The 17321-nt window shown below is 39.8% G+C and overlaps 1 protein-coding gene across 1 annotated transcript; it reads left to right on the forward strand.

Moving 5' to 3' along the window:
- The first annotated feature begins 620 nt into the window (after positions 1–620).
- LOC125380079 (transcription intermediary factor 1-beta-like) lies at positions 621–15802 on the forward strand. The gene is made up of 4 exons (XM_048396314.1): positions 621–728; positions 10824–11992; positions 14270–14311; positions 15344–15802. Exons 1-2 carry the CDS (start codon positions 698–700, stop codon positions 11591–11593), a joined length of 801 nt encoding a protein of 266 aa, XP_048252271.1. The 5' UTR covers positions 621–697; the 3' UTR covers positions 11594–11992; positions 14270–14311; positions 15344–15802.
- Positions 15803–17321: the final 1519 nt, after the last annotated feature.

Consider the following 17321-nt stretch of genomic DNA (forward strand, 5'->3'; position numbering starts at 1 on the left):
TGGAAATATTCACAGTGCGTTGTACATATGAACATATATATCTAAATGTCACGTACATGAATGCGATTTAGTGAAATGTTCGCCCAGATTGCAGACGCAGGATAATCAAGCATATGCCAATAGAAGTTAGCATTTTATCAATGTCAATTCCATGGCCTCTCACGCTTCTCCACCGTCAACATTTTCTTCAAAATATGTAAGGCTTAAATTCAACTTTGTATATGTGTTTTGTTGTTCAACGCCGCACTCAGTGATATTCCAACTTTATGACGGCAGTCTGTAATTAATCTGGTGATTGACATTATGAGCATCGATCCACGCTATTGGGATACGAAGGCATCAACCAAGTCAGCCAGCCTTACCACCAGATCTCGATCGCCTCATACGACAAGCATAGTCGCCTTTTACGGCAATCATAGGTTGCTGAAGACCAAGTTTTAGCCCGGATCTTCACGGGTCTGTCAGATATGTGGAGGACATGTGACTCAAATGATGTCAGATATAATTCCCTATGTCAACTTGTACCATATGTTCCCCCGTTTGTTCTATATTTCAAATTACAGGAACCACCAACAATGCCATTTTCCAAAGCGAGCACCATTTCATCCAGGCTGTTCAATTAAAGGAAAGTGTTGCAGAACGTGGACTTGGCAGCTCATAATGTGAATTCCACTACCTGTTCCTTCTAAGACATAGCATGTACCAGCCTATAGGTCATATAATCACAGGTGACTTCTCTTTTGTTGACAATAATAACATTCGTCAGTCATTCAAATATGGACCAAAATCATTCCAATGAGCAGCATCATTCCAATTGGGATCACAACTGTAAATCTTAGGGATGCTGTCGAAGAATATGCCAATAAATGGGGCAAAGGAGAACAGGAACCTGTGAATGTCCTCCAGAGTGGGTTAAGTCTGTGCGTGGTGTTGTCAGTGGTAGAATGCACAAACTGAAAAGAGAGGAAATAGAAATGGAACAAACCAATTCTGTCCCAATCAGCAGTCATCCAACTTCTGGCTGCCCTACATGAAAAGTCGTTGTTCCCACTGGCAAGGCCTCAAATAACATAACCATCACATGTAAGCATCCTACACACATTGGTTCATCAAAGAATTTGGAATAAGTGACATATCAAATAATGCCACCTATAAGGCCAATATGTTAACTGCCATGCATCAGTATGTCACGTCAAAAAATGAAATCCCGTATAATCTGCCAAAACCATGCATCAGTACTATCAACTTTTGACTTGACTAGAAACCTGAAACCATATTTACTCCTAGTTTGTACTGGATTCCAAAGCTCCAACGAAATCCGTACAAAGAGAGATATATAGTTGGGTTCAGCAAATGTACCACCAAATCCATGTTTTAAAGATTAACCATAATCTTTAACACAATCAAGGAAGGACTTTCTTTATATTCACAAAAAACTATTTCTCCGTCAGTAATATCAGTCGGTAATCTTCACATATTTATCGAAATGTCACCATGATATTTAACTTTTGGAACATATACGTATCTAGGTCAGTGGAGTAAAAGTTTGACAGGTGTCCATTTGTCCTTAACTGTGTCCCTTATCACACTCATTCAGTGAAGGGGAAATCCCGTATAATCTACATCAGATGATCCGTAATCTATTACACAGCTGCCCCGTGTGTACATTACAACTTATCAAAAATGAATTTTCACACTAATGGTGTATACATTTTAGCATTTAAATATTTAATGATAACAGTTTTAAAATCCACTGACTTTGTCCTTTCACAAAAGTAAATCAATGTGTACCAAGTAGAGACAACATTGCAGGCCAAGGTTTGCTGTTCTCTCTTGAAGAGAATTCATTAGTAGGGAGTTTATGATGAGGATTGTCTTTACATGCACCAGAAACAATATCAACATAACCAACGAAATATTGTAATTCTATTCCAATCATATTTGGGTGAGTGGGTATTGTCTAATGCAGCTGTCAGCAATGCTCAAGCTATATAACGGTGGACTTTATGTTTGGATAGACCGTCAAGTGGCGGATCACATTAGCAACGTCCCACGCCTTCAGGGTAGGCCGACACTCGATAAGCATGTCACTATAGTTAGGTCCGACCAACCGATCACCACTAGTTGCCTCGTACAAACAATACGAGTGTTTGGGACCTATTCGCTCCCTCATACATTGACATATACAACATCCCCAGAAGGTTATTCTCTATGAAACAATATACTTTTCCGGATCTCTTTTGCACATCGGCATCAATGTGTGTTGTATTTCTGCTCTTTGTCAGTTTAATCAATTAAAGTTTGTCTGACACGTACGTCATTTATACGAAATTGTGGCAAGTTAAATATGGTCATTCTCAAAGAAAGTTGATTGCAACGTTGTTTATACAGTATTTCGGTTTATCACGATGTGTGACTACAATGTAGGAGTAAAATCTTAGGTGACCGTTTCAATGTTTTGTTTCGTTAGCACGGCTGTCAGGCTGAAAATCCCCATTTCATAACTGAAACATTTACGGGATTCCAACAAAAGCTTAATTGTGGATGAAGTCATTTTGGTGTAACCAAATAGCAGGGGTATGGTACCGATTAACCATGGACTATAATCAAGGTGATCATTGGCTTTTTCTAACCCATGATGACATATTTGCACACTGCTGATTGACATAATCCTGCAAAATGATTGCTCCACCTTGTAACACAGGGCGTCCTGTAATTTTGGACTATTGTACGGAAAGTATAGGTATAGGTAAGACTGCTCGGAGCCGATGTTTTATAGTTGAAATCGTCAGTTATACCCTGAAGTGCAACATTCATTTTCCCTTCAATACTGTAGTCCTTATTGTGATGCTATATCCCTAAATAAAGCAAGTCTGGATTCTTCAGAGGTTCTGAATCCCCCATCTCATTGGGGTTCCTTTTCAATTTAAGTGGTTTATTTCTATCAACATTAAATATTTTCAAAGACTATGAGTAGGTCTACACATGTACTTGGCTCGGAGGCAACTATGGTTATTTAATGCATGATGCGGAACACGTATTCAGATTAGATAGGACCATCTCGAGCACATTTGTTGATCACATAAATATTACATGTTGTATTTAGTCGTGTACAATAGACCGGCTCTGTGGTCTGGTGGTAAAGCGCCCGCCCGGAGAGCGAAAGGTCCGGGCTTCGATCCCCGGCCACGTCATACCAAAGACGTTAGGTTAAAAGATGGTACTTGTTGTTACCCTGTCTGGCGCTCGGCATTAAGGACTGGTCGTCTCGGAGTCAGTTTACTGAGAGGGGTGTGCGTTACATACTGCTGCATGGTATCACATTTGGCTTGGACTATGAAATCGGCATTAGTCAGGACTAGCAAAAGCAGCCACACATGTAAACACACACACATGCATGCACGTCGCTATATATCTGCAATAATCATGGACGCAACGTCATACCCCATTTCACCTCACCTCGTACATAATACGCACTACGAATTTTTATAACCAGAATTGTTATACACAAAAACAAAATATTACCACCTTTTACCCATCACAGCAGGTGGCCATGCAACAGAAGGGTATGACCAGAAATTATCGTTAGCTACATCCAGGGATGTATAAGCATATTAATAATGATGATATATTAATGTTTATCACTGCTTCTTTGTCTCAGCTACTGATTTGTAAAATTAACATGAAATAGTTTTTTCTCAAAACGTTTGTTGTTATTCTGTTGGCCATGTACCTGGCCATGCCAGATCATCAGTTCAACAATCAATACACACCCAGCGTTTGAATGAAAGTACTAAAACTACCTACAAAACAAAATTCATAAACATTTTCTGAAGTAAATATATGCAAATATCCCTATAATTAAATGTAGTTTTGAATTGATCAAACCTAGCATAACACCTCTGCCATAAGCTAATTTGCATGTCGCCGTGACCGGACTTTTCTCTCGTTTTTAAACAAACACTGAAATCAGAACAGACTGGCCTAATGCAAGTCTTTGGTGCGCTTAACGTATTGTTTTGCATAATTATATAGGTATGCTACTACAACTGCGACAGTGAGGTGCCTGACAATATATATTTATGCATCAAAGTGACTCGTATCGCCAGCTCTCCGCAGTGTAACTTGAAAGAAAACTACGCAAATGGAAATATTTTGTTCACGTCTTGGGATACGTTGTCAATGAAAGTTAACCATGCCATATGTTTATCTAGATGTGTAGACTCATCAAAAATGAATCCGATGAAAAACATGCAGTATCTTGAATGGACTGTGATAGATGTGACGAATGCTGTCCTCGTGGAACTCTGGGTAGGAGAGTGGACCGGACGGTGTCAAGACAATTTATGCCTAAACCAAGAACTGGTAACGAAATACATGCAGATCTAGGTCTTCATCTCGGGTGGCTTGCCATATCTTTTTTTACCAAAGGGCTTTTTGTTCCTCCTTTCAATGGGAGTTCTCCTGTTTCAACTTGTAGTGCTAACATTTGTCTTTGTGTTGTATTCTGTCGAGGCGGCTCAAAACAGTGCTGATGCTGAAAGAGCTTACAACCATAGTCTATTGTTTTAATCTGATTAGTGATCTGTAGAAGTTCGGTTGAGTGTTCCTAATGGCGACCTGTCTTGCAGGAAGCTGTCTATGTACTTTGCCATGCTCCCTTTTTTCCATTTGGTGCTAGTTTGGTGAGTACATCATTCCATTCACCATTTTATTCAGTATTTCAGTCAGCATTCACAACAAATCTCACTAAACACTCCTTATGTAATACATTTGATCGTGACATGGAATCTGTATCTCCACGCCTGACAGCCTGAAATGATAATATAGAAACATCAGTGCGTTTTTCTACAAGAGAGATCATATATTTTCCAGGTTTAAATTGCCTATAATTGCAACAATAAGGGGTCTGTCATACACAAAACTAGGGATACCTCTTCTGGTTTGACAAGTGTTTCCATTGTATTACTTATATGTAATCGGAATCGTGCAATGGATTTAGCTTTTAGCAAGGATTGCGTATGTTCATGGAATTGTTTTTTTGCATTTATTCTAGACAGGTCCTTTGTTTATTAATGTTTTCCAGCAAAATGACCGTTTCTAGACTTCTCACTGTCATAATATGATTACCCCCCTCCACCATGATATATATGATAGATTTAGATTAAACGGTTTGAAGGCGTTCCTCTCACTCAGTATGACGTTCCAAATTAACCTGAAATTGGGCATATACAACATATACAAAACCTTAAAAAACATACAAACATTTCAATGCTTGTGTCCCGCCTTTCGCAAAAGTATTTTCATCCATATAGTCAGTACTAGGGAATTTTACCTCCTCTTCTGGAACAATTTCGACCAGTTAACAAAAAATACAAACACATAGATCAAGCAAGATAGATATCACATATTCATAGCTATACAGTTAACTTGTTCCGCCCGATCAGTGTGAAAATCCACATTAACCTAGATTAACAGTGAATCTTTGAACATATATACTTTTGATAGAAACAAGCAACATTATATAAATTGAATAGGAGCCACAGTGAGATGAGAGTTTTGTGGAAAATCTAGACTTGCGTTATTTAGGCATATATCATAACAGTAAAACCTGGACGTAAGGGGAAGGAATATGCTTTAGGGACAGTGAGACAGCCTACACATTATTCCTGACACTGGTATGAATTCATATCTCAACCGTCTGCACGAGGCGCAAGTGTGCCCACACGGCGTGATCGAAGTACATTGTCAAAGCTGACCTACTTTACCGTTGTACCTTGGAGGTATTCGTGATTTCCGGGTTGTGCTGATAACGAAAGTAGCTACTGCGCGTGTGCAGATAAGGTGAAGGTCCAGTATTGTTTGTGTACATGTATATAGGCAACCAACTGTACTCTCTGCTGTCAGTTCTCGTAAGGTAAGAATGTTAATCTGTCTGTTAATGGGAGAGTGTCTTGGGGTGGAGGTTAGGGGGTGATTAACATTTGTAATGCAGCAGCTTTTCTGGTGGAATAGCTAGTTAATAGGTTGAGGGGATTCAGAGTTTTACACCGACTTCAATAGTATTCACCGTATATACCATATTTTCTCTATCAGTCGCCGTATCAACGTATCGCGCGAACGTAATAGACGTCGAGGCGTCTAATTGAGGAAATACAGTGCCCATAAGCCTACAACGGTCTTAAGTCTACAATATTCATGAATGGGCGGAGCTTATGTGACCACGTCACACTTGTTTCGTACGCACTGCATCTCACCCGAACACGGAAGTGCATCGGACTTCTGCCGAGTTGTGACACCATACAGCGTATATGCCGGCACTCATTTGTTTGCGGTACAATCACTATAACCTAAACAACCTGTAACTTCTTTGTTAAATAAGCAAACGATCATATCAGTTAATCCTTGTGAAATGAACAAAGCGAACTGGATATTACAAAGTGGTGTTTAAAGATTGTGTAGCTTTAAGGCAAGAATGTCACGGTTGGACATGTAATCTCTTAGTATGCCACATTTCTTTTTGTCATTTAGTCCTGGAAATTAAATACTGGAAACATGTGCTGAATATATTAAAAATAAAATCAAATCTAAAAGGTATATGAAAGTATTTCTTTCTTTATTTTTTCACACCAGTACGTCATAACAACACTATTGTTGAGGTGCTGTATGTTGAAGCATCTTGCGAAAATGAACATAAAACCTCAGTCTAAACGAATACATATCGAAGAAGCGTTTAGTGTAGGCATCCTTAATATTAATGATTTTTGTTTGTTCAGTTGTTTTTCGGCGCACTCAGCAATATTCAAGCTGCAAAACGACGGCCTGTAAATAATAGACTCCTGGACAGACAATCCAGAGATCACCATCATGAACATGTATCTAACCCATTGGGATACGATGACAAGCATCAGCCAAGTCAGCGAGCCTGACAACCCGATCCTTCTACTCGGCTCTTAACAAAAGCATATATAGTCGCAGGCCCACAGGCATAAATAACAGTAATGATTTATTTGGGATGTATCCCCACTGGCATTTTAAGTAGTAGTAAGATTTAAACCTACTTTCATTATATATAATAGTAATGTTTATTGAGATGAAGATTCAACCAACAGGCATTACAAATAATAGTAATGTTTATTGGGATGAAGATTCAACCAACAGGCATTACACATAATAGTAATGTTTATTAGGATGAAGATTCAACCAACAGGCATTACAAATAATAGTAATGTTTATTGGGATGAAGATTCAACCAACAGGCATTACACATAATCGTAATGTTTATTGGGATGATGATTCAACCAACAGGCATTACAAATAATAGTAATGTTTATTGGGATGAAGATTCAACCAACAGGCATTATATATAATAGTAATGTTTTATTGAGATGAAGATTGACCCCAAAGGCATTATGAATAGTAGAAATATTTTATTGGGATGAAGATTCAACCAACAGGCATTATGAATAATAGCAATGTTTTATTCAGATGAAAATTTATCCCAAAGGCATTATTAATAATAGTTATGTTTTATTGAGATGAAGATTGACCTCAGCTATTTGAAAGAAATTGGTCTGTATCATAAATTTTAAATATGTATGTGAATAATTAAATGCTTGTTTTTTATTTGGTGTGATGCTTTTATGAAGGCTCTGTCCAGGAGGCTAACGTAGCGTAAAAATATTGTCCCCATGTGTGATCCTATCATAATCGAGGTCACTATCATGTTGGAACAGCTCCCTCTGGCGGTCCAAAGTTGGGAGGAGGTGATGACGCAGAACTTGGTCTATGTATCGGTTTGCTGTAAGATTGCCCTGGACAACCACTAACTGTGATCTACCCGTGAAGGATATGGCTCCCCACACCATGACACTCCCTCCACCAAATCGGTGCACCTGTCGAACGCAGTTCGGCGCAAAACGTCTTGTCGACGTCGGTATACACGCTGTCTTCCATCCCGTCGTTGAAGAAGAAAACGTGACTCATCGCTGAACCAAACGCGTCGCCAGTTCCTGAGATCCCATGCCTGTACTCTGTTGCACAACCGGACACGTCGTTGACGGTGTAGACGTCGCAAGACAGGTCCAACTTTTGGTCGTCTCGCTCGAATTCCCACTTCCCTAAGACGATTTCTGATGGTTTAGTCGGAAATTCTTCGCATACCAGGCACTTGTCCTTCAGTGTCCGTTGCTGTAGCAAATCGATTCCAATTGTGATGTAACCGGATGCACCGATCCTGAGCAGGGGTGGTCACTCTTGGTCTTCCACTTCTGTGATGATATTGAGTCGAATTAGTGCGGGTATATCGATCCCATAGTCGAGATATGGTGCTTTGGTGAACGTTGAAGTGTCTTGCAACGGCAGACTGGGACTCCCTTGCTTCCAAACGTCCAATGGCGATATTTCGGTCAGCTGCAGTTAATCTTGGCATTTTTCGATCTCCGTTCACGTCAGAAAATTCGTAACGAACTGTTGAATTTTGTACGGTCTTTTATAGTCAGTGTCTCTACTATTGTTTCCAACATTTTGCATGTGCATTGTGCTGAAAACTTTTTCTGAAAGCAATTTCCGTGCATCCTTTGCATTTTTGCTGAAAAACGTTTCCCCGAAAAACATTTTGAGATGTGCTTGCGCGCAATGCACAACAAACATGACATGATTAACGGGAACCAAACATAAGAAATGTCTTTATGACGATTGCTGGGAAAAAAATCTAATTGGAATTTTCAAAACACCTATGCGTTTCTTTTTTGAAGAATGTATTTTATACAAATAGGGCATCACATCATATACTGTTTGGAGATAAAAGTTGTGTCACTCTAATACCTGGAATTGTTTGTAATATAGTGTACTTTATATATTCTACGTGCATGAGGACCATAGTTAAGCAGTACAGAATGAATGAAAGTGTCTCAGAATCTCTGCTCATATGGATTGCACATTCCTGAACCTCTGTCTCTCCGACACACATGAATAAATAGAGAAAGGAACTCAAGTCTAGAATGATTTGGTAAGTCCTAAATGCCTGAGCCCTGGGCCTGATTAATAAACATTGTTCTAGGTGCTATTTGGATTTTATTTTACCTATTTATTTTACAAGCATGATAACTCTTTGTTTCTGGGACAACCTGGAATCTTATCAAGGTTTCTGAAATACATAAAATATAGTTGTATCTTGTAGTTGACCAACTTATGCCATGCGCAGAGATTGCTTTGCTCTTGCATATAACAAGAAGGGAAAGATGTATTGTATTAGTATGGAGCCTGGTGACAAAAGGTTTTTACTGTGTTGGGTATGAAAGTAATAGCAAAGACATGTCAGTGTTTCGATCAGGGCAACTGTGCATCACTGAATGTTTCGGAGATGGGCGAGTTGGGTTGACTCAGTAATTCGCGTAAATTTCGATCTGTCCGAGGTCGAGGCTTGCAAATACAGTACAGCACAATCTTCAAAGACACATAAACTACATGTTATATACCTGATGTGCAGATTGTGAGTTAAACATCGTATCACGCAATGACAGCCGAGACAGCGATGCGCTCGTTTGACGTCAGCTAGCTTTGCGGAAGATAGTGTTACGTGCATACATAAGCCACGCCTACTCATGAATATTGTAAATTTAAGACCAGTGTAGGTTTAAGGGCACAACATACGTATGATATTTAATCATTTTGGCGACGTTCATGACGTCCTAGGCAGTAGTGGTTTGATGTCGATGTGACTTAACAAAGGCATATCTTTTGCATACAAATGATACAGTTTATAACGGCAGTTTCCTGTTTGAAAGAGACGAAAATACAATTAAGCTATAACATTGTAAAAAAATGTTTTATTTTTTTTATTAATGACAACTTGTTGTTGACATTACAACTTGCTAATTAGAATCGTGCAAGGCATTTTTGGTGTGTCCTTTAGGGTTCGACCATTTGATTTGATTTGTATCGAATAAAACATTGTCCCTGTCGTTGCTCGAAAAAAACCTAAAATGCATCATACTGTTTGTATAAAATACACTAGTTTGCCACAAAGTAACATTGTTGCAAAGTGTTTTTAATAAAAAATATTCAGGGCTCATTGCTTTATTTAGAAATGGGCGGTCCCTTCCACAAGCAAAGATGACATGTATAGCTAATGTCATTCCCACCAGAAGCGTGACATCTTAAAACTGTAAGAATAAAATAGATATGGAGTACATTGACACGCATATAAGTGTGCTAGAGTTCAGACCTGTGTCATTGTGATTTCCCATTAGATGTTTTGCAGGTAACCAGGATTATTTGTTCGAATCCCATATTCACCCCAATAAATTGCTCTTGGTTTGTCTGCACCATATTCAAGCTCGTGAGTTTCTACACTGTTACTTTAAACGTTCCTCCCACATTATGCTGACATGTCCTTATATTACTGAAAAAGTGTTTTAAAGCAGACTAAAGCCCAACACCACTCAGGTCATCATCCGGGGCGAGATAAACTATTAGAATATCGCTTGATTACCCACTGCACGGGGGTTTTACTTGAGGCAAAACATGTGAAATCCCGAATCTGTTCTTGTCTCTTATCAACAACTGTATAAAACATGTATACTACATTGTAACAGACGAATTGGTTGATGTCAATATGTATGTGTACGGGTGTGTATATGTGTCTGCTCTTAGAAGCAGATCATACAGAGTTTCCTCTTTGTGGATATTGTGGTTGTCATTGTTTCCTAACTATGCCTTTGCTCATTGAATGCTTAACAACTATAGTACATACACATTACCTCGTTACAGATTCTATTTCAATTTCATATTACATGATCGTAATGATTTTCGTTTGCCAGACATCATGTCGGATCTTGTCTCAGTTGCTGAGATCAAGGATCATCTGACCGAGTGTCCAATATGTACAGAACACTTTGATGAGTCGACACGAATTCCCCGTCGTATGCCGTGCTGTGTACAGTCCTTATGCCAACCATGTCTAGAAACCTGCAGTAGAGGCACAACAGTCTTAGACTGCCCCATGTGTCGACAACGACATTACCTGAAAGGAGGCGTTAAATCTCTCCCCAAAGAGACTGTCATCCTGAAGATTCTGGACTACCTCAAGATCCAGAAAGGTCTCGATCTTCCATGTACAGATTGTCCTGATAAAGAAACAGCTGTAGCCCAGTGTGACAACTGTGGAACATTTTTATGTTCCATCTGCCTAAATGCTCACAAACGAAATATGGTTACAAAAAAACACACAATAAATACCTTCCATGAGATGAAGGGCCGACCTGTACAGAGTTATCGTCGTGTACATCAGTGTAGTCACCACCAACAACCTCTACAGTTCTACTGTAACACTTGTGACAAGGTTGTCTGTGTGTCCTGCACTGTAGTAGATCACGATAAAGGGAAGGGGCACAACGTCGTGTCCGTGGATGAAGCACACAAAGAAAAGATAAAATCCACCGATGAATTTTTGGTCAAGATGGAGGAAAAGACGAAAAGACTGAGCAAAACAGAGTCAGATCTTAACATGAAGATAGAGGACATCGAACTGTCAAAGCGCGTGTCAAGAGATGATATCAACAGAGTCTTTGACAACTTGTTGATGCTCTGAAGCAAAGACGAAAAATCCTTCTGTCTGATGTTGAGGAGAAATCAGCTAAAAGTCTCAAGCTAACAGAGCAGGCGCTGGATGCAACAAGACTACTGCTGAGGAGTGCGAGGTCATCTATAGAATACACGCGACAGATGAGCAGCACAGCTGACAGGATAGAATATCTGCAAGTATTGGGATCAAAACATGAATACATGTTGAAGGAGGAGTCACCAAGGGAAATACCCCTCAGGACTGGAGTTAATTTTGTCCAAGCAAATGTAAAACATCTTCAGGATACTATCAAGGGGGCAGGAATGGTCAGATCAGTCACGTTCTCCCCAACAGAGACGTCGCATGGTGTGGAAGATTCTGCAGCATACACCGCTATCATTGTGGAACCAGCCGAGTTACCTTCAGGTAGGTAGTACTAAATAATATATTTCTCATGGAAATAACAGATACGATAGACATACAGTATGAAGGTCTAATGTAGTAGACAAGTAAGTGTACGAAGCGTATACAATGGACATAACTCAACATAACTGCAATAGATCCACGCGTGATTTTACTTTGCTGCTTTCACTGTAAAATTTTGACAAGGAGTTCTTTACATTTATAAATTCGAGCAATATTTGGTAAAGTTGGTTGGTTGGTTGGTTGGTTGGTTGGTTGGTTTGTTGTTTAACGCCGCATTCAGCAATATTCCAGCTATATGACGGCGGTCTGTAAATAATCGAGTCTGGACCAGACAATCCAGTGATTAATTTGATGAGCATCGATCAAAGCAATTGAGATCGATGACATGCATCAACCAAGTCAGAGAGCCTGACCACCCGATCCCGTTAGTCGCCTCTTACGACAAGCAGAGTCACCCTATACGGCAAGCATGGGTCGCGGAAGACCTATTCTAGCCCGGATATTCACGGGTCATATTTGGTAAAGACCTATTTTGGAACAATAGATTTTTGGTTCTCATGTAAATAAAATATACTCATCCTCAATTTCACAACTGTCACAATGTGTACATACACAATGAAACACCTGAACAACAGATCCTTTTCTTATATGATGCAACATAGGCAAAACCAGTAGGGAAAAAAGGTCTATCCCAAATTTTCTTTTCCATAGTCATCCCAACCTTTTAACTATAAACAACAATCTATCCCCAGCAACCTATCCAACAGCTTTGAACTCTATATTGGCACTGGACATGCATACTGTAACCCCAGCTCCCCCAAGTATGGCATTTACTACATTTTGTTTCACAAATAATATTATTGGAGACTTGTTTCCATCAAACAATATTGTAGCTGGCTCGAAATATAAATGGCTTTTGGTCTTGAGCAATTTATAAATGGGAATAAAAACCTTTGATGCTTATGGAGCCTACACGGCTGGGTGAAAAACGCTTTACCCAGGTATTTGTAGTAAGATACTACAACTTTCAGTCGTATGTACATCGAATTTGTTGTATGTTTCTGTTGCGTTCTAAAACGATCCACCCGTCGTCCCAAGACAGTTTTCTTTGTTTGCTAAATTACATGATTTCATACTTTTATACAACGTTCCCGTCTTAGGACTTAATTACGTGACGCTATTCCAAAGAAAATGTAGTATTGAAAGCTTATGTTGTCATGCCATTCTATGTAGAAATGTTATACTATGTTCCACCAAAAGTGGTTAATCGGTATTAAGGTTTAGATTTCTGATACATCTGAACAAGTGAGAAATGTTGTTTATCACGAGAATCAACGGGTTCACCTGCAAAAACTCGGGAACACATGGTACAAGTCAAAACAGGGATTTGCATCATTCTTGTCACTGTTGCGTCAAATTTGGAAATGTCATCCATGTGTCTACTATACATGTTTTTTAAAACTTGACTGAGGCCTTAAATGTTGTAACTTTTATCAAACAACTTTTGAGCAAGAGTCCCATGACTCTCTTTGAAATCGTCAAAGAACAGCATGCTCGATTACACCTCAAAACAATAGAAAACCCAAAGACCGGACCCGCTGGATTTTGCTTGACATAAAGAGAAAGTTGACTTCTGGAAGTTGAAGTCATCACTCTTGTTACACGGTCTGGTGAATTTGTTTGGTTATTCTGAATCTTTATTCATAAATATAAATATGAAACTGATGAGGCGGTATCATTTGTCTCTTTATTTCCACTTAATGTTGGTTGGCTGGTTGGTTGGTTGTTTAACGCCGCACTCAGCAATATTCCAGCTATATGACGGCGGTCTGTAAATAATCGAGTCTCGGCCAGACAATCCAGTGATTGATATCATGAGCATCGATCCATGCAAATGGGATCGATGACTTCATGTTGGTAAATCAGTTGAAGGGAACTGGCTACTTAGCCATAATGGAATTATATGAGATCAAACGTATTATCCAAATTAACTTGTTTTGACTTTGTCAAGCAGGGCAGAAATTCTGATCCTTTTGTAAAAAGAACAGATAAGTAAGAAGGGGAGCAAAACTGATGCCCATGGTGATGACTACTTTCTTGCCTAAATATCTACGGCAAATATGTACATTTATCAGAATGACACTACCCCGTCCAGTGAAGTTTGTTCTTCTGTTTCATCCCGCGATACTGTTATAACGGTTAATATATGCATTACAATAGTGAGAGCAGGCAGTACATGTACATAGGACACACATAAAGATTAATATCTTGTTTCAGTGATCGAGATCGACCGGAAGATGTCTGACCAGGAGATAACATGTAAGATCTGCGCCCTTGATCATGACATGATGTTACAAGATATTGTTCATTGGTTTTGTATCTGTCAGTTGATTTCGAGAGGTTACCACCGCTTTCGAGATCTGAACTTTGTGCTTACCTTTTGATAGTTTAGTACAGAAGTTTTATTAGTCGTCACGTTAGCTATGTTGCATATCATGCATGGGTTGCCTGATTTTTGAATGTTAAGTAATGTAGGAGAAGAAAGCCTCCTTGGTGTAGTGGATAGAACATCCGTCCGGAGAGCTGAATGTCGGGGGTTCGATCCCCAGTCACGTATAACCAAAATACATTAAATGATGGTACTTGTTGTTACCCTACCTGGCGCCCGGCACTAAGGGGACAAAACTAGGTCTGGTCGTTTCGGAGTCAGCATACTGAGTGGGGTATTCATGTTAAACTGTGGCATGGTATCTCAGTTGGCTAGCACTTTAAACTCGGCAGTCGTCCTACACCACACACACATACATACACACGTACATACGTACATACACACCCTCGCGCGCGCGTGCATGCACGTTATACGTGTAATAATCTTGAAGTTATATATATTAAACCCCAGAACGAATACACTTCTAAATTAATACATAATATATCAATGAGGTTATAGTGAGTGAGTGAGTGAGTTGGGTTTAACGCCGCTTTTAACATTATTCCAGTTATATCACGGCGTGTCAGCTTAATGTGGGAGGAAAGCCCGAAGTGATGCAGGTCTCAGACGTTTACCACTTCGGTGAACCCACGAGCACGGGTATGGTGCTGACATACCTAGAAACATAATCGGGGCGAATCGGGATTCGAACCCACAATCATAGGTTTCTGGCGTGCCCAAGGGACGCAGCTCTGCACAGCGAATCGCGGCGCCTTAGACGACTGGGCCACCCGTGCCCCCATGATAGCTTATAACTTTCATTTGGTAGATTGACTAAATTGTGAGTAAAACACGTATTAAGTGATATATATGTTAGCTACAAGATGTGTTGGTACTCATTACGAATGTTTTTTTCATCACAGGTCCAACTCTGGAATGGTACACTGACACTGCAAAATGCATCATTGACGTATCTGAATGTGTAATCACAAACACAAGACCGGCTGTTATTTCTCCGAACACAGGATGTCGGATACGAAATGCCAGATCATGTCTAGCGTCCAGACCTTTGGTGGTCCGAAACAGTCCTGGGCAGCGTTGCATGTATGGAATAAAGTTGGGGTTATCTATAAAGACATTGGTAGGAAGTAATAAACTTATACAAGAGATAGCCCTGACATCCTCTCCTGAAGATGCTGTCCGGCCGCAACACATTGGACTGAGTGTGTATGTTGCAACATGCTCCACCCACAACCAACAGCTGTGTCTTCGGGTAAACTACAATAAAAAGCTCTTCACTCACCTTCCACTCACTGAGAACAGAGTTGGACAGTCTTATGACCTTCAGCTATACTTTCTACTGGATGGAGCTAGTGACAAAATATTGGTTGTTAATGCCATTGACAATTCAGTGTACACCACTGTTACAGATGTAGAATTTGACAGACCACTGTGGGTTATGATGTATGTTTGTGATCCCACAAAAGCGGTTGTAAGAGGAGAACTGATATCTGGCCACAAAATCCAAGGAACCTTTGCCAACTTTAATCTGTAGAATCTGTAGAACACATTAACATTTTAACAATAGATTTTTGTAAATAAAGTGTTTGAATCTGAATTTCCCACACACTACTGTCAGTGATCATGAGCAGGCGATTTGTTTGGAAATGAGTGAGTGAGTGAGTGAGTATAGTTTTAGGCCACTTTTAGCAATATTCCATCAATATCACGGCGGGGGAAATGGGCTTCACACATTGTACCCATGTCGGGAATCGAACCCGGATCATCGGCGGGACGAGCGAACGCTTTAACCACTAGGCTACCCGACCGTCCTGTTTGGAAATGATGGTAGTGGTGCTGAACGATGTAGGATGTAGACATATGGAGGGCATTTGTTCCTTTGTTGGTTCGCACGAACCCATGACTAGCCTTTGCATGCATTTTTGTGGCGTGCTACCGGAAGGGCAAGCAACGCTGACATTCATTATTATGCTTCAGACTGTTGTAAAAAAATTGTCTGCCACAACAACTACCTGGTTGCAAGGTGTTTTTCTTAAAAACATTTCAGGCTCATACATTTATTTTACAAAATATCTGGTCCTGCAGCAGGAGATGAAAATGTATATTATCTTGCACTTACAAGGGTGATTTTCATTAAAATATTTTCTGCATGAGATCACCTGAGGTATAAACATTTACCTGCTAAGTAAAGCTCTTGCTTCATTTGAAAATCCTGTGTCAAATCCTGATGTTGTAGCTTCTGTTTCCTTTGTGAACTGTACATTGTACCTTTAACCTTATTCGTTTACTTGATTTCCGATTTCCAACCTCACATCAAATACACAGACTGGGCAACAGTGAGTGAGTGAGTGTGTTGGGTTTAACGCCACTTGTAACAGTATTCCAGTTATATCACGGCGTGTCAGCTTAATGTAGGAAAGCCCGAAGTGATGCAGGTCTCAGACGTTTACCACTTCGTTGAAACCCACGAGCACGGGTATGGTGCTGACAAACCTAGAAACATAATCGGGGCAAACCGGGATTCGAACCCACATGGGGTCTGGCATGCCCAAGGTCGCGGCGCCTTAGACGACTGGGCCACCCGTGCCCCCTGGGCAACAGTGATCAATAAAGTCAACAAGCATCCATGGTTTAGTTAAATGTGATCTTGACATAACAAATCCTGATTGTGATCGCATAAATACAATAGAAAATAAGCATAATGTAATGTAAGCAAAATAAGTTCATGTGCGCGTTAATAATTTGTTTAATACCGCACTATACAATTTAACATGAACAAGAAAAGCTATGAAACCCAATTCCATAATCATAATATATATAGATATTATAAATTCCATTGTACGATTCCCTCTCCAAAATAAGCATGTTTTTTTTTATATA

This window comes from Haliotis rufescens, unplaced genomic scaffold (assembly GCF_023055435.1).
Source record: "Haliotis rufescens isolate VD_foot unplaced genomic scaffold, xgHalRufe1.0.p SCAF_15, whole genome shotgun sequence".
NCBI lineage: Eukaryota > Metazoa > Mollusca > Gastropoda > Lepetellida > Haliotidae > Haliotis > Haliotis rufescens.

What these genes read in the sequence shown, in the direction of transcription:
- LOC125380079 (XM_048396314.1), top strand. Translation starts at nt 698, where the DNA reads ATGTACCAGCCTATAGGTCATATAATCACAG. An exon ending in TATAGGTCATATAATCACAG is followed by an intron (nt 729 to 10,823) that starts GTGACTTCTCTT and finishes TTCGTTTGCCAG; the next exon opens with ACATCATGTCGGATCTTGTC.